A 22,938-nucleotide genomic window follows, 5' to 3' on the forward strand; every position below is an offset into this window, starting at 1 on the left:
CTCCAGTGTGTCTGGAACCGTCCTCCACATATGCCACAAAATGAATTGGTCTGATCAACCCTAGTACCATTAACAGCCCAAAGCCACAATGAGCTGGAGAGACTAATTGCTTTGTGCAGCTCATTGTGGACTTAAAAAGCAAATTGCATTCACTGAATGATGTAACTGACTTCATCAGTGAAAACTGACACAAAGTGATGGTGTAACTCAGTCGGTCAGGCAGCATCTCCAGAGAACATGGACAGGTGACGTTTTGGGTATGGACCCTTCTTCAGTGTAATTGTAGGAGGGATCGGGCGGAGAAAGCTGGAAGAGAGGAGGGGCAGAACAGAGTCTGACAAAGGACCCTGACTCGAAACGTTCTTTTTCTCCACAGATGCTGCCTGACCCACTGAGTAATTCCAGCACTTTGTGTCTATCAGGGGCAGAACAAAGCCTGGTGGGAGATGAGTTTTTGCCAAGGCTTTGTCCTGCCCCTCCTCTCTTCCAGCTTTCTCTCCCTCCCATCACAATCAGTCTGGAGAAACGTCATCAATCCATGTTCTTCAGAGAAGCCACCTTATCTAATGAATTACTCCAGCATTTAGCGTATTTGTTTACCATAAGCCAGCAACTGCAATTCCTTGTGTCTATGTTGAAAGGTGACATTGCTCGATGCTTTTTATGGGACCTCAATGCGACTGTTGATCTTCTTATCACCTTCACATTCCTGAACACAACCTCGTGCCCCTGTTTTTTTTACGACAGACTATATTTCCCTAAAAGATCCAATGTTTGCAGGCAGTGGAAGAAGTGTGATATTATGTGATTAACTGCGTGTCTTTCACCAGCCAAAGATTTTTTTTTGGGGGAATCGCACCCAGAAGTTTGAGGCCAACCTGCAACTCTGAAACAATTATGTGCATGATCCGATCTGTGCAAGACATCTCTTGATTTACAAATGGAAAATAGAATAGAATAGAATAGAATCTTTATTTGCCACGCAACCAGGGTTGGTGGTATTTGGGTTTGGTACATGATGGTACACTGCTTTAGTTACATACCACTAATAACACAGATCACCATAATAAAGTGCATCCATACCACATCACAAATCACAAATCTCACCAACAATACATAGTGCAAAAGAACAAACAACGACCATAGACAAAACACTGTATACATCAAAGTCATATTATTGTCTGATTATTGGAATTAGGTGGAAATCAATCCAATTTCTAGAAATGATTGTCCACTTTATCGATGAATATTATATTGCATTCCTTAACTACCTTCACCGTTGGGATTTTTAGTTTGATTGTTTCCTTTACACACTTTATTGAAGCACTTAAATATTTGGACAGCGATAGAATGTTGACACAAGATGCCGGAGTAACTCAGCGGGTCGGGCAGCATCTCTGGATAAAAGGAGCAGGTGATGTTTCAGGTCGAGACCGTCCTTAGGACTGAGAGTCAGATCTGAAGAAAGGTCTCGGCCCAAAAAGTCACCTATTCCTTTTCTCGGAGTTTCTCCAGCATTTTGTGTCTTATCTTCGGTGTAAACCAGCATCTGCAGTTCCTGCTACATGGAGATGGAATGTTCACTGGTATCTTTTTTCGCAGGAGAGCTTTGAATTTGGGAATTCTGCGAGACCCAGGATCTGAAGTGGAAGACAGACAGTACCAGATTGATCTGCAGTCTATTACCATCGGAACAGCCCTGTGGGATCAGCTGAAGCCTGAAAAGGAAGTTAGCAAAGGAGGACTTTGCACAGAAAATGAAAGGAATTATCAGAACCCAGCACTGGAATGGAACATGGCCAGCAGGTAAGTGAGTCCTTGGGATATAGTTTTGTGTTAGTTTAGTTTAGAGATACAGCGTGGAAACATGACCTTCGGCCTATTGATTCCCCGCCGACCAGCGATCGGTACACCTGCACTATCCTACAGACTAGGGACAATTACAATTACCATTGCCAAATTAATCTGATGTTGGCTGAATCAAGTCCTCCCAAGCAAAGCTTACACTCCCTTCTCATAAAGTGTGCAGTAAACCCTGCAATAACGGACCACCAGTGGGGTGGGGGATGGTGTCTATTGCCGATTGTCCACTATCACAGAGCGATGGGGGTGTAGTATAGCCCAAGACCGAGTGGGAAGAATCGCTACGTTGTGTGGGGGGGGGGGGGGGCTAAACCAGCCGGCCGCAGGGCCCCTGACCGCCACGCGGTGCGCTGGGTACTGACCCGTCTTCGTGCAGCTCGCCATCTTCATGCTGCTCGCTCTCTCTGCTCCCGCAACCAGAAGCTCCCGCCACGTGGCGCCAACACATGGGATAACCTAACGGTGTGTAGCCGTGCAACGGGAGCCTCGATCCTGTTATCCGCTATACAGTGGTCCATTATCCCGAAATTTACTGTAGTTTTGTTTATTATTGTCACATGTACTGAGGTACAGTGAAAAGCTTTTTTGATGCATGCTATCTACTTTGCGAAAAGTCTGTACACGATTACAATTCAGCTGTCCACAGTGTACAGATGCAGGATAAAGGGAATAACATTCAGTGCAAGATAACGTCCAGTAAACTCTGATTAAAGACAGGCCAAAGGTTTCCAATAAGACGGATGGTAGGTCACGACCGTTCTCTTGTCAGTGTGGATATTTTGGATCTGACCAAGTACTGCATGAAAAGGTATTATGCGGAACTCTCCATTGGCTATCTCAGATCTATCCCCTCTGAAGAAGGATCCAAACCCGAAATGCCGCCAGTCCTTGCATTACAGAGATGCTGTCGGACCCGCTGAGTTACTCCAGTACTTTGCGATTTACTCAGGTTTTCCAGCATCTGCAGTTCCTTGTTCCCATGAGTATCAATTTTCAGTCATTAAACCCCTCATCCCATGAAACCACCATTAAATCTGATTTGAATGGTCAAAATGTGAAAATCTCATTCTACATTACTTACAGGCAGATTCAATTTTCTTTTAACTTTCAGACATGCATTTCGTTGTCTCTGTACTGTACACTGACAATAACAATTAAAATTGAATCTGAATCTGAATCTGAATCAGGGACAGAGTTTGAAAATGTTTGTCAATTCTACACAAATCATTCACAATCCCCAAAGATATTTCTCTCCCAGCCTGAAGAATGCTTCAGTGTAGAACAGGTTTGCAGGTACTATCACAGCGTTTAGCAGGTACTACTGCAAGGTTTAAAAAACATTTGGACAGGTAATTGGATACAAGGATGACGGGTGATCTTATAGAGGTGTACAAAATCATGAGAAGAATAGATTGGGAAACCTGGAAAGTCTCTTGCCCAGAGTAGGGGAATCAAAAACCAGAGGACATAGATTTAAAGTGAAGAAGGAAAGATTTAATAGGAACCTGAGGGGTGACTTTTTCATATAAAGGATGGTGCTTGTATGGAATGAGATGATGCCGGAGGAGGTAATTGAGGCAGGTGCTATTGCAACATTTAAAAACATTTGGACAGGCACATGGATAGGACAGGTTTGGAGGGATATGGGCCAAAACACAGGCTGGTGGGACTAGTGTAGATGGGGCATGTTGGTCCATGTGGGCAAGTTGGGCCGAAGGGCCTGTTTCCTCACTGCATGAATCTTTGACTCTATAAGGGTTTCAACCTGAAACATTACATAGAAACATAGAAACATAGAAATTAGGTGCAGGAGTAGGCCATTCGGCCCTTCGAGCCTGCACCGCCATTCAATATGATCATGGCTGATCATCCAACTCAGTATCCCGTACCTGCCTTCTCTCCATACCCCCTGATCCCCTTAGCCACAAGGGCCACATCTAACTCCCTCTTAAATAAATAACTCCCTCTTAAATAAATTACCTATCCACATTCTCCAGAGATGCTGCCTGACTCGTTGAGTTACTACAGCACTTTGTGTCTTTTGTTTCTCCCAAAGTTTTCGTTTGCTTCAGAGGGTTTGAGGATCTGCTTGAACTTTAACCCCTGCCTGGGAATCAGGGTCAGTAACACACAGGAGCCACCCGTGACCTGAGCCTAATGGCTCCCCTACTCTGACCACAAATAATCTAAGCCGATTACTTCTATTGTTTTAAATTGGAGCAGATGTGGCCTCTAAAGTTGCATTGTAAAGCAGATTTTTGTATTTTCAGCTTTATGGCACTCTGCCTTTTCCTTCAAACACTGCCCAACTATGGACCTGTCAGCAATTAAGTAAATGTTCATGGTGAAGATTTACATTTATGGGCATTTTATGGGTTAATTTTTTGGGGTTCACCGTTCAACAACTGCCATCAAATTAAAGTTCGTCTGAGAACGTTATGTAGGAATAAGTTGAAAGCATTTGTAATTGTATATATTCTGGACATGTAGTTTGAAAAAACAAACCACAGGTGGTCTTCTGCGAGGGGTGGAATGATCAAACAGTGGGGTTAGAAGGTGCCTTCCTCTCATCACTCACTGTTTAGGTTTGGAAAAGATTAGACGGTGGATTGGAATGCTATTTCAGTAATTTTGGCACAGGAAATGCATTACCAAGATAAAACCAAATGTAAATTAGTTCCATTAGAACGATAATAGTAGGAAGCCATGAAGAGTGATGGTCATGACTTGTAAATTAATACGTTAACAAGAGTGCATCACATCTAAATAAATCCTGGCCAGAGCTGACTATTGCTGGGGTTTCAGTCCAGTTGTTGGTGTTAATGCCTACATTTCTAGCAACTGATGCGACACTTACCCAGAATATTTATTTTCAAGTCCCTTTGTTCACATATATGTCTTCCATTCATAAGTTCTGGAGGCATATGCATGTCAACATCAGGATGTTGTATTAGGGGCTATCATGGGATATACATTTGTGAGGAAATATTCTTGGTGTGTTATTATTAACCCCTTTTACCCCAAAGCGGAACTGTGTGTTTATCTTTAAGTCTGTGACATGTTTGCATAAGCTGAGTTTAAGTACTAGCTGACTGACTGACCAAGAAATGATTGTGATAACTGATTTTCAATTATTGTAAAGAGGTACGCATGAAATCTGTATCCCTTTAGCTGGCATTTTTACGGAGGCATTTTCAGCCGCATTCCCCTTCTGAATAAGTAATAATGCTCTTGCATCATTGCTAGTATTACTTGCTCTGGCAAGTAATAATGTCCGAGCAGGGCAGCACAATGGTGCAGTGGTAGAGTTGCTGCCTTGCAGCGCCAGAGACTTGGGTTTGATCAGAACTACTGGTGCTGTCCGTACGGAGTTTGTACATTCTCCCTATGACTGCATCGATTTTCTCCCATACTCCAAAGACACAGGTTTGTAGGGTTTGGCAAAATTGTAAGTTGTCCCTAGTGTGTAGGATAGTGCTAGTGTACGGGATATCACTGGTCAGCACGGACTTAGTGGGCTCAGGACCTGTTTCCGCACTGTATTGCGAAAGTCTAAAGTAAATATAGCCTATATAGCTATTTAGCTGACAGCTTTTTATGAGTTATTTGCACATTGGGGGTGATGAATCTTTGGAATTCTATGCCCTTGAAGACTGTGATCGCTAAAACATTCGAGGTTTAATAAGGAGATATAGATGTGTTTACCAAAGATTTGAGATTTTTAGTGCTATGGGGAATTGGCACAGAAGAAGACTTGGGCCTGGGGCAGTTCAACCAAGAAGGAGTGTCAGTAAGCTTCATATGGTGGTTATGGACCAGTTCTATTTGACTTGGCATGCAGATAGAACTGTACTCAGATCTCTTCCGAAGTTCCTCCCAAAGGAGGTCTCGGAATTCTTTGTTATACAGGACTTACAATCCCTTCCTTTTATCAAGCCCGACATGCTTCAGAAGTGCATCTTAGATTCCACTTTGCAGATGAAAAGAAAGATCTGTTTTTACATCGGCAGCTAAATTGTTATGAAATTCAAGTAAACTAATTCAAATCTTATGGTGTAAGGACCCTTGGAAATCCTGCCATGAATCTGGGATTAGCAAACTAAGTTGTTCAGTGCTTACTTTACTGGTACCATCTGGTGGGCTGACTGAGAGAAGCTCAACGCCACCACCAAATTCGGATCTTAAAATATTGGCTGAGTTTAAATGAATAACTGAATGTAAAATGCTGCTGCAAATAGCATGTTAAAGCACCCCAATTGGCCTTGGTATGGGAGATCATTAATTAAAGAGGACTTTAGGGTTTTTTTTTTCAAAAGCAGTAATCACTCACTGACACTTTATGATGCAGATTTTAACCTTACTGGTTCTATTTAGACTTTCGAGATACACTACGGAAACAGGCCCTTCGGTCCACCGAGTCCACTCCGACCAGAGATCACCCTATACACTAGCTCTATCCTGCACACTTGGGATAACTTACAGGATCAAACCCATGTCTCTGGTGCTTTAAGGCAGTAACTGTACTGATGCACCACTGGGCTGCCCAAATAATTACTTGCAAGAATTTTTAAAAGAAAAAGCACAAAAATGCCAATTCGCCAAAAGATAATTGTTGCAAAAAATAATAGTCTGATGCAATTGCAGAAATTCACAAAAAACAGTCTGAACAGTGGTTCCGAACCAAAATGTAACCCATCCATGCTCTCCAGAGATGCTGCCTGACCTGCTGAGTTACTCCAGCACCTTCTAGCTTTTTTTTGAACACCAACATCTGCTGTTTCTTTCTCAACATAAAACTAGAGTTGGCAATGAGATGTTAGACGGTCAATGAGGAATTCTTGTATTTCTGTAACACGACTTTAATCGGAATTTACTGGATTTTATCTTGCACTAAACGTTATTCCCTCATGTATCTGTACACTGTGGATGGCTTGATTGTAATCATGTATTGTCTTTCCGCTGACTGGTTAACATGCAACAAATGTTTTTAACTGCGCCTCGGTACACGTGACAGTAAACTAAATTAAACTAAGATGAGGTAATCTGTTTTTATTGATATTAATTAAAGGGTAAAATGTTTTCCAGGGCACCTTGGGATGTCCCCTGTTTATCTTCAAAATAGTACAGTGAGATTTTGATGTGGAGCACACAAGTCCTCTGTTTAATGTCTCATTTTAAAATACATAAACACAAATAATTTAGGTCTGCCCCATATCATCAGCCTTTGATTATGGGTTATGACTAAAGATTCAAATTATTCTACAAGAAAAAACAAATCCTTTTTATTTTCATAATAAATACTTTAATCTTCAGGAGAAACTCAACTGAGAGACACAAACAAACAAATGTATGAACAAGAAGTTTAGTTTAGAGATACAGCTTGGAAACAGGCCCTTCAGCCCAACGAGTCCACGCCTACCAGCGATCCCCGCACATTTGTACTATCCTACATGCTAGAGACAATTTACAATTTTACCGAAGCCAATTAACTTACAAACCGGTACGTCTTTGGTGTGTGGGAGGAAACCAGAGCAGCCAGAAAAAAATCCATGCGGTCACAGGGAAATGTACAAACTCTGTATGGACAGCAGCCCGTAGTCAGGATCGAACCTGGGTCTCTGGCGCTGGAGGTCGGAGATGGTCACTTGCCTTCTTAAACCTACCCTGCAATTTATAAAATATAGAACAGTACAGAAGATAGACACAAACATTCTTACATAGAACAGTACAGCACAGGAAGTGGTCCTTCAGGCCATAATGTCGATGCCGAACATGATTCCAAGGTAATCTGATCTCATCTGCCTTCACGTAATCCATATCCCTTAATTCCCTGCATATCCATGTGCCTATATAAAAGACTCTTAAATGCCACCGTTTAAATAGGCTTCCACCTCATTCCCAGTGCACCTTCCAGGCACCCGCCAATCTCTTAAAAAATAACTTGCCCCGCGTATATCTTCAACGTTGCCCTTCTCACCTGAAAGCTCCGCCCTCTAGTCTTTAACAGCATTCAGCCTCAATAAACTAAACTCAATCTCAGACCATGTCAACCTTTCACCTCCTCTTGCTTGTCAATTCTCTATCTTAAAATATTCAGAAGTGTTCCAAAGACTCAAGACACTCTGAGAGAATAAATATTGCCTCAATTCCAAGTGAATAATGTCATATTTTTAAACCGTGGATTCCCCCAAGTTCTGGATTTCCACAAAAAAGGAAACAGATTGCTTATCTTCTGTTGAACTTCCTCTGTTTCTGAATTATTCCCTGTGGCTTTCGTCATACCACATTCCTTTTCTGGATTGAGAAAATTGGACATATGTTTTCCTGAATAACATGAATTTATTTTGTTTGACTGTCTTGAGACTGAATTTTAGTATGAATAATTCAGAAGACTGGGTGATTTTTGGAACGGTAAATAGGGGAAAAGACCAAGTATAAAACATAGAACAGTACTGGTGCCGTTTTGGGTCGGGACCCTTCTCAACTTCATATGTTGCCTATCCATTTTCTCCAGACATGCTCCAGCACTTTGTGTTCCTGAACAGAGTCAAGGGAGGAGGTGTAGGGACAGATGTGGCATCTCCTGCAGTTGCTGGGGAAGATACCTGGGGAGTTCAGGTCTCAGGAAACGCAACAGCAACACCAAAGTGAGGACAATTCTGGGGAGAAATTAAATGTCTTTGCATCACTGTTTATGGGTCAAGAATACTCCCCGGTCACTCCATCCTCTCCCCTCTCCCACCAGGCAAGAGGCACAGAAGTGTAAAAACGCACACCTCCAGATTCAGGGACAGCTTTTTTCTCATCTATTATCAGGCAACTGGATCATTTCATCAACAACAAGAGAGCAGTTCTGAGCTACCATCTACCTCATTGGAGACCCTCGGACTGTCTTTAATAGGAATTTTGGTGGACCTTATCTTGCACTATTCGTTATCCCCATTATCATGTGTCTGTACAATGTGGATGGCTCGATTGTAATCAAGTGTAGTCTTTCTGCCGGTACACAAAAATGCTGGAGAAACTCAGCGGGTGCAGCAGCATCTATGGAGCGAAGGAGATAGGCAACGTTGCCTACTGGTTAGTGCGCAACAAAACTAAACTAAACTAAACTAGAAGGTAGACACAAAATGCTGGAGTAACTCAGCAGGACAAGCAGCATCTCCGGAGAGAAGGAATGGGTGACGTTTTGGGTCTTCTTCAGAAACGTCATCCATTCCTTCTCTCTAGAAATGCTGCCCGTCCTACTGAGTTACTCCAGCATTTTGTGTCTACCTTTGATTTTAACCAGCATCTGCAGTTCTTTCTTACTCATAAATTAAACTAGACCTACGTTATTAAAATGTGAAAAAAGACAGAAAGTGCTGGAGTAACTCAGCAGGTCAGGCCGCATCCTTGGAGAACAGGGATAGGTGACGTTTCAGGTGGGCACTCTTCTTCAGACTCAATCTGTGATATGGTTATGCGATGTTAGCAAAGGTTGGTCAACTATCTGATTGAATTACTTAAAACTGAACTGAGTTACTGTATAATTTTCCCAGTGGTGGAGATGCTGCCTTACAGCACCAGCCACAACTGCAAGCTTACGCAAAAGACTAATAATATGCTGTTATTATTTCTCTTTCTACTCAGTATTCGACGTCACCAAGAGCGAAGAGCCATTTTAACTCCAATTTTGACGGATTTCACTGTGCGGATAACAGCTGCCCCTGCCATTCTGTTCAAAAAACAACTCTCACCTGATAACGCACAGACTGAGGTTGGTAATGTCAATTTTCTTGTTCATAAGTAATTGGAGCGGAATCAGGCCATTCAGCCCATTGAGTCTACTCTGCCATTCAATCTATCTTTTGTTCTCAACCCCATTCTCCTGCCTTATCCCTGTGACCTTTGACACCTAATCACGAACCTGTCAATTTCCGCTTTAAAAATACCAAATGACGGACCAAATTGCCATCTGTTGCAATTAATTCTCCGGATTCACCACCCTCTGACTAAAGATATTCCTCCTCATCTCCTTTCTAAAGGAACATCCTTCTATTGAGTCTGTGCCCTCTGATCCTAGACTCTCCCACTAGTAGAAACATCCTCTCCACATCCACCCAACCCGGGCCTTTCACTATTCGGGAAGTTTCAATGAGGTATCCCCTCATCCTTCTAGCCTCCAGCGAGTACAGGCCCAGTGTCAAATGTTCAATTAAAAAAGTTATTAATTTAGGCATGATAAATTGTTTATTTGCCATCTAAGATGATCAAGATTCTCCATCTACTAAAGTTGTTTCCTCTCTGATCCCCTAAACCATTGGTGCTTTTCTAATTCTGCACCATTGGTTATGCCTGATTTAGGTTGTTTGACCATTGGTGTCCATTTCCACAGCTGCTTGGGCTCAAAGCTCTCCAATTCTACTCACAACCTCTCTATTTCTCTTCCTACAGCTGAAATCATTTTTATTAATTTGTCCTGAGATCCCTCTGTGTGGCATGATATCATGTTTTATTTGTTAATGTTACTGTGAACTTGTACAAAATTTTACCAATGAGACACCTAAATACAAATTGTTTAAAAAAAAGAATTAATGCTGCCACACATAAGAAGTTGTTGTCAGTCGAGTGTTTTGTTTGTGAGGGTAGTTCTAATCTTGTTCAGTTCACTTCACATAGAATCTCTTTTGCTCTTAGAAAGTGGAAACTACCTAAGGGAATGTTGCAATATGATATTGCTTCCTTAAAAAAGAAGTGAGATTGAGAGGGTCAGAGATGTGAGGGGAATAATTAAATTTTTAAAAACATCGAGGTTGGGCAATTGTTGTTGGATAAGATTATTAAGAATTCCAGATCTATGGTGGGTACATGAAGGCAGAAGAAACTGCAGATGTTCATAAGGTCATAAGTGACAGGAGCAGAATTAGGCCATTCGGCCCATCAAGTCTGCTCTGCCATTCAATCATGGCTGATCTATCTCTCCCTGCTAAACACATTCTCCTGTCTTCTCCCCATAACCTCTGACACCCATACAAATCAAGAATCTATCTTAAATATATCCACAGACTGGCTTCCACACCCTTCTGTGGCAAATAATTCCACAGATTCACCACCCTCTGACTAAAGAAATTACACTTCATCTCCTTCCTAAAATAACGTCCTTTATTTCTATGGCCTCTAGTCCTAGACTCTCCCACCAGTGGAAACATCCTCTCCACATTCACTCTAACCAAGCCTTTCACTATTCTGTACTTTTCAATGAGTTCCCCCCCTCATTCTTCAGTCCAGCGAGTACAGGTCCCAGGTCATTCCTGGGATCATTCTTGTGAACCCCCTCTGGACCCTCTCCACAGCCAGCACATCTTTCTGCAGATAATGGTTCTTTAATAACTTGTCAGTTTCTTTGTTGAACTAAATTAAGGCGCATGTTACAATCAAAAGCGCTTGAACAATTGGTTGGGAAGTAAGCCAAGCTGTAAGAAAGAGGACTGCGCCTCCTTTTCAAGAGCAGATAATGGTGCCCACAATTGTTGGAATCTTGAGCATAAAAATAGAGTGGACAGAAGAACTCAGCAGATGAATGTGCTCCCTTGCTGTGTAATTATAGCCCCAGGGTCTGATACCACTTTCTATGAATTAGCAGCTGTCTGACTTATGTGACTTAGGATTTGTTACATAGTATAGGTGTCACATGTGCACGTGACTTTAATTTTGGGTATTCTTGTCCTGAAATTGTTATATGATTCCATTGTACAGGAAGACAGGTTGTAATTAAGGGCTGTAATTCATGGCTGAGGGGTGATCTTATAGAGATGTATAAGATCATGAGGGGACTAGATAGGGTGAATGCACAGTCTTTGTCTAGGGTAGAAGAACCAATAACCAGAGGACATAGGTTTAAGGTGAGAGAGGAAATATTTAATAGGAGCCAAAGGGATGGTTTATTTTCACACAGAGGGTGGTGGGTTTGTGGAACGAGCTGCTGGAGGAGGCAGTTGAGGCAGGTACTTTAACGACTTATAAAAGAGGATGGCACGTGCTGCAGTGGTAGAGTTACTACCTTTCAGCTCCACAGACCCGGGTTCGATCCTGACTACTAGCACTGTCTGTATGGAGTTTGTGCATTTTCTCTGTGACCACGTGGGCTTTCACCAGGTGCAAGATGTGCAGTTTTTAGGTTAATTGGCTTCTGTAAATTGCCCCTTGTGTGTAGGATTGAACTGTCGGAGTGGTCTTTGTGGGCTGAAGGGCCTGTTTCCACACTGTATCTCCAACTGTAATAACTAAACTAAATTTGAACAGGTTTGGGTTAAGTCCATGATAGGAAAGGTTTAGAGCAGGGGTCAGCAAACTTGTTCTGCATAGGGGTCGGGACGCATGTCTGTGAGCGGATGGCGGGCCACATCTATCACGTGTACACATTGATCCCGCCCCGGATGGCAGGCATCAAATCACGTGTTCACATAGATCCCGCCCCTTCGAGGACGCCACCCGGAGCACTGGCCCCTAGTTACGGGCGCTCACGAACATGGTGTATCTACGGACCATTGCCTTGGCCTGTCCTGAAGGCGGTGGCTCAAATACTCACACTCACTCATCCCCGGCCTATTAATAACCCTGATTCTGACAGTGAAGCCCAGACACAGAAGGTGCGCGGCCATGCCGGCAGCTTAGCGCAGGATGCTGTTCAGCCAGAACCCAGCGTTCGGCGGCTTTGCCATTGCGGCCGCCAGCGCAGGCCTCCTTGCGTCACCGCGTCTGGGCGCCGCTTCCGGGAGGTACCGGAGATGATGGAATTCTGCGGGCTGGATGATTACGGAAAAAAATACGCCTACGGGCTGGATGATTTTGGGTTACGGGCCGCGTTCAGCCTGGGGGGCAGTAGGTTGCCGACCCCTGGTTTAGAGGGGTTTGGGCCAAACGCGTGCAGGTGGGACCAGCGTAGATGGGATCAGCACCTTTGTCGGCATGACCAAGTTAGGCCGAAGGGCCTGTTTCCATGCTGTATTACTCTATGATTCAAAGTCTAATTTATGTCTAATTCCATTGCAGGAGATAATAGTGTGCGGCCATTCACTGGAAGTCAATGTCACCACAAGTCTGGACTTTTTCCTCAGCGTAGCTCAAGTACAACTCTTGCAGCAACTAGTACAAGCCAATATGCTTGGAGTGGAAGTGTCGGACCAACCATCGGAGGTAATCTCAGACCTGATTTGAATTTGCTTTCACATTCTTGTTCCAATTTTTTACTTACAATTTCCAGGGAGGAAAAGGTAAATCAAATGCAAAGATAAAGACCAAATAATTACATTAAAAATAGGCTTGGGTTGTGGTTTATTATTGTTGCATGTACCGAGGTACAGTGAAAAACTTTTATTTGCATGCTATTCAATCAAATCAGAAAATACATGATATGAATACTATCAAGCCAAACACAAGTTCAAAAGGTAGAGCGAAGAGCAAGATACCAGTGCAGAATATTGTTTCTCAGCACCGTGGGGTAACAGTTCCAGAGAAAAAGTTTTAATATTTAAGTTTAGATTTATTATTGTCACAATGAAAAGCTCATGATGGATGTAGCAATGTTACAAAATATTGAGATTTTAAAATTCCAGTCTGCAATTTATCCCATCGGATAAAGCACAAAAAGAAGATTAATTTGACACCTAATTCACTTTCATAGCTTCAGTATTTAAAAAGTTATGGCCATTTTCATACTCGGAAATTAGCATCTTGTTCCCTATTGTTTTTCCATTGACTTAACACGAAAGCTGTGATCGAGGACAGTCAAAAGCCCATAACTTTCTTAAAAATTAAGAGAATTGAATGAAATGTTCAGTTATTGTAGATTGAAGCATTCTGAAACAAATATGAAACAATATTACTTGGATGACCTGAAATTAAAGCATATAATTAGTTAATTACCTAATTGTAGCTAATTACAAAATTCAATTACTAGATCTAAACATCTATCCATTTCTTAAGAAAAGGTTAACATTTTTAAATAGCCTAAGTGTCCAAATAACATTCACACAAGAATTCACAATATAACATGATTTTTAAATCTCATTGTCATTAATTTATAGGCCAAATGGAAGGAATTTAGTGTTTAATTCCCGTAAATTAATGGGCATTTAAATCATCTTGCGAGTGGGATTTTGTGGAACGTGATCGATTGGAATGTTGCATTTGCGGTGAATTTATACCCCATATCGGTAGGAAAAACACTGCCGGTTTGTATGGGGCCTAAATCAGCTTTTCGCAACGTAAAAATTTGATTAAAGGAATCCTAAGAAGCACGTTTATATGTAAAAATAAACGGCATACCTTGCTTTGTCCCGTACGTGAGATCTGTCCCATTGTCGGTGTTGACGGCTTTAGAAGTCGATTTTTATTTTACTCCTGCTATTAAATTATCCAGCGATGTTTTTAAAAAAGTTGATAAAACGCAAGTCGGAGCGATTATTCTTCAGCAGCTAAACAGCCTGACAAAGATCGACTTCAACAGGCAGGTGAAAACGGCATTTTAAACCTGCACCCTCTCAAAGGCGCCAAATTCGCGCACACGGCCAGTGGCAGAACTGCAGCGCCACTGAAGGTAAGTTTTGTAACATACCTAATGGATGTTGTAATGCATCAGTTAGACAATGTCTAATATCCACAATGGGTTAGAGGTGAATCAGGCAGCACCCTCGCTTATGGCAGGACTGTTCAGAAGTCTGTAACAGACGGAGGAAGCTGTTCCTGGGTCTGGTGGTGCGCATTATCAAGCTTCTGTCTGATGGGAGCAGAATGACTGGAGCGGGACAAGTCTTTAATTATGTTGGCGGCTTTTTCCGAGACCGTAAAGCGTAGAAGGAGTCAATGGTGAGAAGTCTGGTCTGTGTAATGTACTTGTCTAGATTCACAATCCTCTGCAATTTCTTGCGATCTTGGACAGAGTGTGTTCACAAAGCAAGCTGTGATGCCACCTGACAGTATGCTTTCTATGGTGCATCTGTAGAAGTTTGTAAGTCATTGGAGACATGTTGAATTTCCTCCATCTCCTATGGAAGTAGAGGCATTGATATGCCTTCTTGGTTGTCGATTCAATGTATTTGGTCCACAACAGATCGTTGGTAATATTAACACTGTCCGCAATGAGTTGGCTTGCAGAATTGGGAATGTATTCGAACTTTTGGAAGGACCGGTCAGAAGTCTGATAACAGAGGGAAAGAAGCTGTCCCATAACATAATATACACTATGCAAGGGGTTATCAGAGTTGCATAAAGAACAATCCCATACCATTGTGGTCTGAAGAAAGGTCTTGAGCCGAAACATTACCTATTCCTTTTCTCCAGAGATGCCGCCTGACCTGCTGAGTTACTCCAGCATTTTGTGTCTATCTTCGGTGTAAACCAGCATCTGCAGTTCTTACATACCCATTGTAGTCCATCAGTTAGGTAGAATTTACAATGTAGAAACAGACCATTCAGCCCATCTGCTCTGTGTTACTGTTTATGATTCACGTTACACCAAGAATCATGAAAGAACTTCAACCACAATGTTATTTGCCTGTGGCTAGAAGGTCTCGAGTCACATGATGTGGGTAGAAAGGAGCTACATATGCTAATTTATACCGAAGATAGAAACAACAGTGCTGGAGTAACTCAGTGGGTCAGGCAGCATCTCTTGAGTGAAAGGATGGGTGACGTTTTGGTCGGGACCCTTCTTCAGACTGACACGACCCGAAACATCATCCTTTCTCCCCAGAGATGCTGCCTGATCCGCAGAGTTACTTCTGCACTTTGTGTCTATCTTCAAGTCACATGAAAACTGGTTGCCAGCTTTGCAAAAGCCAACACATTCTACATTCAACAAAGGAGATCCCAATTGAGTGTTCAAATAGAAATGTGATCACATTAGGGACAACTGATGTATGGAGCTCAGAGGTAAACTATGGTCTCTTACACTATAGCTGACATTTAAAAAAAAAAAGAATAACACAGATTATGCCTTGCAGAATATTATATTACCATTTCATGCTATGTATATGGTTTTCTTTTGGAAGCCAGAAAACAACTGGGGATATACTGTAGCTGGGCAGTTCACACCAATATGATCCATGGATTATGGTGTTGAACTTTAATTGAAAAGGAGAAGTATTTTGAAGGATAGAAGCATGAAAACTTCGCCTTTTGTCAATCAACAAAATATATCTGTCACATTTTAGTGCTCATTTAAATATTATTGTTTCAGTGCATGTTTTCTTACTTTGAACTACTTGTCATTTGCAACAAATAGTTTTTTAAAGCTTGCCTTTAGTTTCAGAAATATACCAAATTAATTTTCTGTAATAAATAACTTTTGGAGTTATACAGCGTGGAAGCAGGCCCTTTGGCCCAACGCCCACACCAACCAACATGTCCCATCTACACTAGTCCCATTGCCTGCATTTGGCCAATATTCCTCTAAACCTGTCCTATCTATGCACCTGTTTCAATGTGTCTTAAATGTTGTGATAGTACCTGCCTTAACTATCTCCTCCGGCAGCTTGTTCCATACACCCACCTGTGTGAAAAGGTTACCCTTCAGTTTTCTATTAAATCTTTCTTCCCTCACCTTCAACCTGTGTCCCCTGGTTCTCAATTCCCCTTCTCTGGGCAAGAGACCCTGGGTGTTTACCTGATCTATTCCACTCAAGTCCTTGGCAGCGAAAATAAATCACACTGACTAAGTGAACTGTTTTGCCCAATGAAATCAAAACTTGGATGCTCTAAACACCCACTCTGAAGAAGAATGGGAAAGTCTATCGCCAAGATTTATTCCTCTGTCAGCACTTTAAAAATCAGATAATCTGCACAGTGGTTGTTTGCTGCCATTGGAAGCTTGCTGTGTGAAGAATAGCTGCTGAATTCCGACATCCTGACATTGTTTCATTGGGTGTAGAGGATTTTTGAGGCATTGCACAGTCATGAAAGATACTTTTGTACCCAGCTCTTTCTTCTTTGCCACTTTTCGTCCATCTGCCATGAACTCCCTTCAACTGTATCCACCTATCACTTGCCTGACTTTTTCCCACCCTCACTCCCTTCCAGCTTTCTCCTCCCTATTAGAATGAGTCCCAACCCAAAAGGTAGTCTATTCATGTACTCCGGACCTGACCTGCTCAGTTTTTATTTAGAGATACAGCATGGAAACAGACCCTTCCGCCCACCTCCCATGCAACCACCAATCACCCATTCACACTCGTTCCATGTAGAAACAAGGAACTGCAAATGCTGGTTAATACACACAAAGACACAAAGTGCTTAAGTGAGTCAGCAGGTCACCTGTCGGCACCTATCCATGTTCTCCAGCGAACAGCCTCGTCTGTTAAACTCACTGGACAAAATCAGACAAAGTATTTATTTTCACAAAAGTATTGTCGGCTAAATAATTCAGCAAGTTATTGAGGTAGATAGCTAAGATGTGCTCACACAAAATGCTGGAATAACTCAGCCGGTCAGGCAGCATCTCTGCGAAAATGGATGGGTGGCCTTTTGGGCCGGACCCTTCTTCAGACTGGATAACTCTCCAATTTGAAATGTTGGTGTTAAATATGTCAAATGGTTCTTGATGTGCTAAATGCACATCCAATCAAACACAAAGGAATGATGTAATTTTAAGTATTGACTTCCACAATTGCTTCAAATTGCAACATAAGCTGAAATGCACTCTACCTTCTGACTATGTATGTTAGAGTTTTCTAAACTACACATAGGAGAATAATTTAAGTTGAGTTGTTCTTACATTTTTAATTCTGATCTCCAAGATGTCTCAACTTAAATGTGGTAATTTCAAGTAGTCTTTTCCGATTCACTTTCTAAACATTGCTGCTTGTACCATTAACATTTTTGCCATTCATTCTCTCCTGCTGCAAGCACCTAATCATAGCCTTTCCTTTTTCCACTGCCATAAGAACGCAAGAAATAGGAGAAGGTTGTGTGCCCTTAGAGTCTGCTCAGAATTGTGGACACCCATGCCCCTCATGCACACCACCCACCATGGCAACGACGCCATTTAAATTTCACGCAGCCTTGGAAAAGAAGCTCACTCACAGCGTTCTTTCCCCTCTCCCACCAGGCATTGAAAGCAAGTTCAACCAGATTCAAGAATAGCTTCTCTGCCGTTAGACTCTTGAACAGAGCACTCAGATTCTAAGGATGTGTTACCATTCTTCCAGTCTACTCCACTGTGGCCATTGCACCTTTTTATCTGCACTTTCTCTATGACTGTATTCCGCACTTTGTTTATTTTCTCTATTGCACTATCTGATATGTTCATGCATGAATCTTCTGCCTGATGGGAGCAAGGAGAATTAGCACAGTGCTCAGCCAATGTAATAGTCAATAGTGATAGCCAATAAATGACATTGCCAATGGAGCATACATACTATAAATACTATCCTATAAATATCTTAAACATTAAATGGTTTAAACTTGAGGCTTGAATAAGTGTATTTAGAATCAGTTGATCAGGTCTTTCGATATTAATCCAGTAACTTAAAACATTGAGAGAAATAACATTTTAGGATTAAAGATTGTGACCATGAAATTACTGAGTAGTTCTGAAGCCCATCTGGTTTCACCCCCCTCCCACCCGCTATTCTCCTCCACAACCCCTCCCTCTCTTTCTCCCCCATCCACCCACCACTTTTCTGGGCTTCCACCTATTTTTTCCGCTCCACCCCTCCCCTACCCCCTCCTGCTACTTTCCCCTCCTGGTTTCACAATCTGCAACTCTTCAAACCTATCTCACACCTATTGCTCTTATCTCTAGACATTGTTCCAACCATCTGCTTGACAAAAACTCGCCCATGTTCTCTCACCTGCTTACTGAATAGTGAAAGGCCAGGATAGAGTGGATGTGGAGAGGTTGTTTCCACTAGGGGGAGAGACTAGGACAAGAGGCCATAGCCTCAGAATAAAAGGACGTACATTTAGAAAGGAGATTAGGGGAATTTCTTTAGTTAAAGGGTGCTAAATCTGTGAACTTCATTGCCAAAGAAGGCTGTGGCCAAGTAAATGGATATGTTTAAGGTGAAATTAAGGTTCTTGATTTGTAAGGGTGTCAAGGATTATGGGGAAAAGGCATGACAATGGGTTTGAGAGGGAAATATAGATTAGCCATGATTGAATGGCGGAGTAGACTTGATGGGTCGAATGGCCTAAGTCTGCTCCTACAACTTATGAACAATGCCCTTGCTTGACATGGTCTGGTCTCTGGGCTGTCTGGTTGGCGTCAGATTCCAAATCAACAATATCAGAACTACTACAGGGGAAAAATACAGCAATGAACCGCTGAAAGATTGATTGTTACTTCTTCCAAAACAGACATTTGAGAAACATGGGAATGGATGTATGTAATTCTGACTGATTAATTTCAGAATTTAGTATTGTTACAGATCAGTGAATGTTATGAATAGCATATCTCAAAAGATAAATCTTTTGTTTCACCAGGTCTAGATTGATTCAGAAATTAGATATTCAAAACATTTCTGTAGTTTCAGGCACATGTGAGAAGTAGCTTATTTCTCTTAGGAGATTCTATTGGGAATTTTGGTTCCACCAACATGCAAATTATGATTAATTGAGATCACCCCACATCTTCCTCCACTCCAACGATGATGAAGATGACGATGATACTTTATTGTCACATGTACCTAGGTACAGTGATATTCTTTGTTTTTAAATGCAAAGTACACAAAAGAGTCGCCACAATGGCATCGACAAAGTTACAAAAAGTATTCCTTAAGTATTGTTGGTCTCTTTGTCCCCTTCCCATCTCGTCAGCCTCCCCTTTGATCTTGGCAGCCCCCCACGCCGGGTCCCTCTTTGTCCCAGCTTGCTCAACCTCTCTCTATAGCTCAATCCCTCATGGCAACATTCTCATAAAATTCCTAGGCCAAAGGACCTGTTTCTATTCTGTATCTTTCAATCAATCAATAATGTAATCTACTTATCATAAGCTTCACTCAGTGCCTTTTATCCTTTACAGTTCACAAGCACGACACAAGATGGTCAAGTATATTGGTCTAGTGGTAATAGCCTTTCTGCCATCCATTTGTTTATAAAAGTACTTTTACTTAATGGCATTTTTTTAACATCAAAGTGAAGTGATAGTCTTATCGAAAAGAGGCCTATCTTTGCATTATCATTCCTGAAACAGTGTAGTTTAGTTTAATTTAGGGATACAGTGTGGAAACAGACCCTTTGGCCCACTGAGTCCATGTCGACCATTGATCATCCATACACTAGTTCCACCAGTTTCGCATCCTACACGCTAGGGACAATTTAAAGAAGCCAATTCGCCTGCAAACCCGCATATCTTTGGAACGTGGGAATAAATTCGAGCACCCGGAGAAGACCCACAGTGAGAATGTACAAACTCCGCACCGACAGCACCTGATGTCAGGATCTAACTGTGTTAGTGTTAAGGCTGTAGCTTGTATTTATAGTTAAAGGTGTCGAGACAGCTGCTGGCGTTCATTATTCTGCAGACGTTTAGCTCTGCAACTGCTATCTTGAAGTACATTAAATTTGACATTTCTGCTTTTAAAGACAATGGTCATAAAATGTCCTCATCTGCAGACACTCCATCCTCTTTCCGTTTGTGTAATTCTCTGTGTATTGGCGCTCTCTAGAGGGGTCGCATCGTCATTTGCTTGATCTGTAGGGATCTATCCTAAACTCTAGGATATTATCAAACACTTTTTATTTCCGCTAAAATTTGTTCAAGATCATGCAGTCATTTTATATTTTTTTATACTGTAAGAAATAAACTCCTTAGCATATGTATAATACTTTATGGAAAGCAGTAGCCAGTGACATTTGATCAAGCAAATCCATATATATAGTTTGTATAAAATTTGACGAATGTAAAAAATTCTGTTCCAACTATTTAATTTAATTCAATTTAGTTAGCTCATTCTTTTATGCTTAGACAGAACTAGTTGGGAGGAAGAGGTGAGTATGTATCCCCCAATTTATTAATTCAGTTTGTCAAATTGTTTTATCCCTTTGAATTAGGTGTAGGTTTCTTATTGCGACTTATACCAAAGTACAGTGAAAAGCTTTGTTTTGCATGCTATCCAAACAAATCAGATATCCAATACATAAATGCAATCAAATCAAACTCAAGTAAAATAGATAGAGCAAAGGGGAAGATACACAGTGCAGGCTACACTTATCAGCATTGTAATGCATAATTTCCACAGTTAAAGCCCATTGGGGGAGAGGTGGACATTACAGATATTAGCTTCCTAAGGAAGTACCGTTCAATGTCCTGATAACAGAGGGGAAGTTTCTGAGTCTGGTGTTGCGTGCTTTCAAGCAACTGTACCTTTTGCCGGGTGGGAGTGGGGAGAAGAAGGAATGATCAGGGTGGGATGTCTTTGATTATGTTGGCTGCTTTTCTGAGGTAGCATTAAATATAGATGGAGTCAGAGTTTAGTTTAGTTTAGAGATACAGCGTTGTTTTGTTAGCTTGCCAAAAAGAAACACGAGATTCAAATGCGATCAGTCCCAATAACTAAGCTTAGTCCACTTAAGACCTCCCTGGTGGAATAAAACTGGGTGAAAAAAAGGTCTTACCTTCCACTACCTGCAACCTCCAGCAACCACCTGCAACCTCCGGCAACACCTTCAATTAGCATCGCAACCGGCTTCAACTAAAAAATTACTGATTTTTAAAACGACAACCAATTTTTAGTCGCAGCCGGTTTTGAATTTTTGGAAATAATCGCCGGAACATAGAAGAAGCGGAAACCACTTTCGACCATTAGGGAGACTGACAATAACCTCCGGGAACCGCACGGAAACCTTGGGTGGGGCGCAAAGTCTCTAGAGGTTTCCGCTCAGGTTTCCTAAATGGGACTGGGGCATAAGGCAGCAGCTTTACCGCTGTGCCACTGTGCCACCCTTAATAGTGGAAAGCCTAAGCCTGTGTGATTGCATAAACTATCCACTGGGCACAGCTTTTTAAAAAAAAATGTAGATGTATTCACTAAAGCAGAGAAAAGCAGCAACTTGCTACTAAATTTTAAAGTATGCCAAGCAAGCAATTAAGTCAATGCTGTTGATTCTCTTTTGTATTTTCATCTCTGTGGTACAAGTTCTAATACAGCTGGACTGTTGGAGATAAAAGCTTTGCTTTCGCTGGCTACAAAGGATCCATGTGATGTTAACATTGGCAGTTCCAAATCCAGACTCCATGGGTCTTCAAGACTGCTGTGTGGAATTGTCCATAATTTTGTTGTTCTTACTCACAAAAAAAGCCACAAGAATTGCTGGTATGAAAATAAAATTGCATCACAGTGGAGAATTTTGGTTATTTTCCCCCAGAGGGTGGAGATAGATTGTGCTTGCAACAGTACAAAGTATTCTTTGTTCTGAGCTTGGGTTCCATTCACTACCCAAAATTGGGTTTCTGCTGCCATTTGATAGAGGTATACTACTATCACCCCTCTAGAAAAAAACAGATCTCCGCTGAACAGTGTTCTGCTTGGGTAGCTTACAACCTAAAGGTATGAACATTGAATTCTCCAATCTTAGTTAAGTAACCTACGTCCCATATTCCACCCATCACCTCCCCACCCACCCTACTTTACTTTAGTTTAGTTTAGAGATACAGCATGGAAACGGTCCCAACGCCCACATTAACCAAGATGTACCATCTACACTAGTTCCACCTGCCTGTGTTTGGCCCTTATCGTTTTAAACCTATCCTATCCATGTACCTGTCCAAATGGCTTTTAACTGTGGCGATAGTATCTGCTTCAACTACATCCTCTGGCAGCTCGTTCCATACACCCACCACCCTATATGTGAAAACCTCAGGTTCCTATTAAATGTTTCCCCCCTCACCCTACTCGTGCACTGTGTGACTCTTTTTCTCCTTACCTATGATTTTTCTCACAATTGAAAAATAAAACTAATAGAATAGTTGACGTTGGAAGCAATGTGACAGCCTTAGCGGTCATGGCCAACATATTCCGATCATCTAAATAAATAACCATGGTTTAATCACAACAGAAAATGGGCTCCAGATTCCCTGCTTTGTTCTTTTCAGTT

The 22,938-nt window shown here is 41.7% G+C and overlaps 1 protein-coding gene across 6 annotated transcripts in view; it reads left to right on the forward strand.

Moving 5' to 3' along the window:
* LOC129696443 (intermembrane lipid transfer protein VPS13B-like) overlaps positions 1 to 22,938 on the forward strand; it is an 811,841-nt gene that overhangs the window by 619,284 nt on the left and 169,619 nt on the right. For all 6 annotated transcript variants that reach the window (XM_055634334.1, XM_055634333.1, XM_055634338.1 and 3 more), the window contains exons 31-33: positions 1,603 to 1,806; positions 9,496 to 9,622; positions 12,898 to 13,041. In XM_055634334.1, the coding sequence (XP_055490309.1) occupies positions 1,603 to 1,806; positions 9,496 to 9,622; positions 12,898 to 13,041 (475 nt within the window). The remainder of the gene's footprint in view (positions 1 to 1,602; positions 1,807 to 9,495; positions 9,623 to 12,897; positions 13,042 to 22,938) is intronic.

Source organism: Leucoraja erinacea, chromosome 4 (genome assembly GCF_028641065.1).
Source record: "Leucoraja erinacea ecotype New England chromosome 4, Leri_hhj_1, whole genome shotgun sequence".
Classification (NCBI taxonomy): Eukaryota; Metazoa; Chordata; class Chondrichthyes; order Rajiformes; family Rajidae; genus Leucoraja; species Leucoraja erinaceus.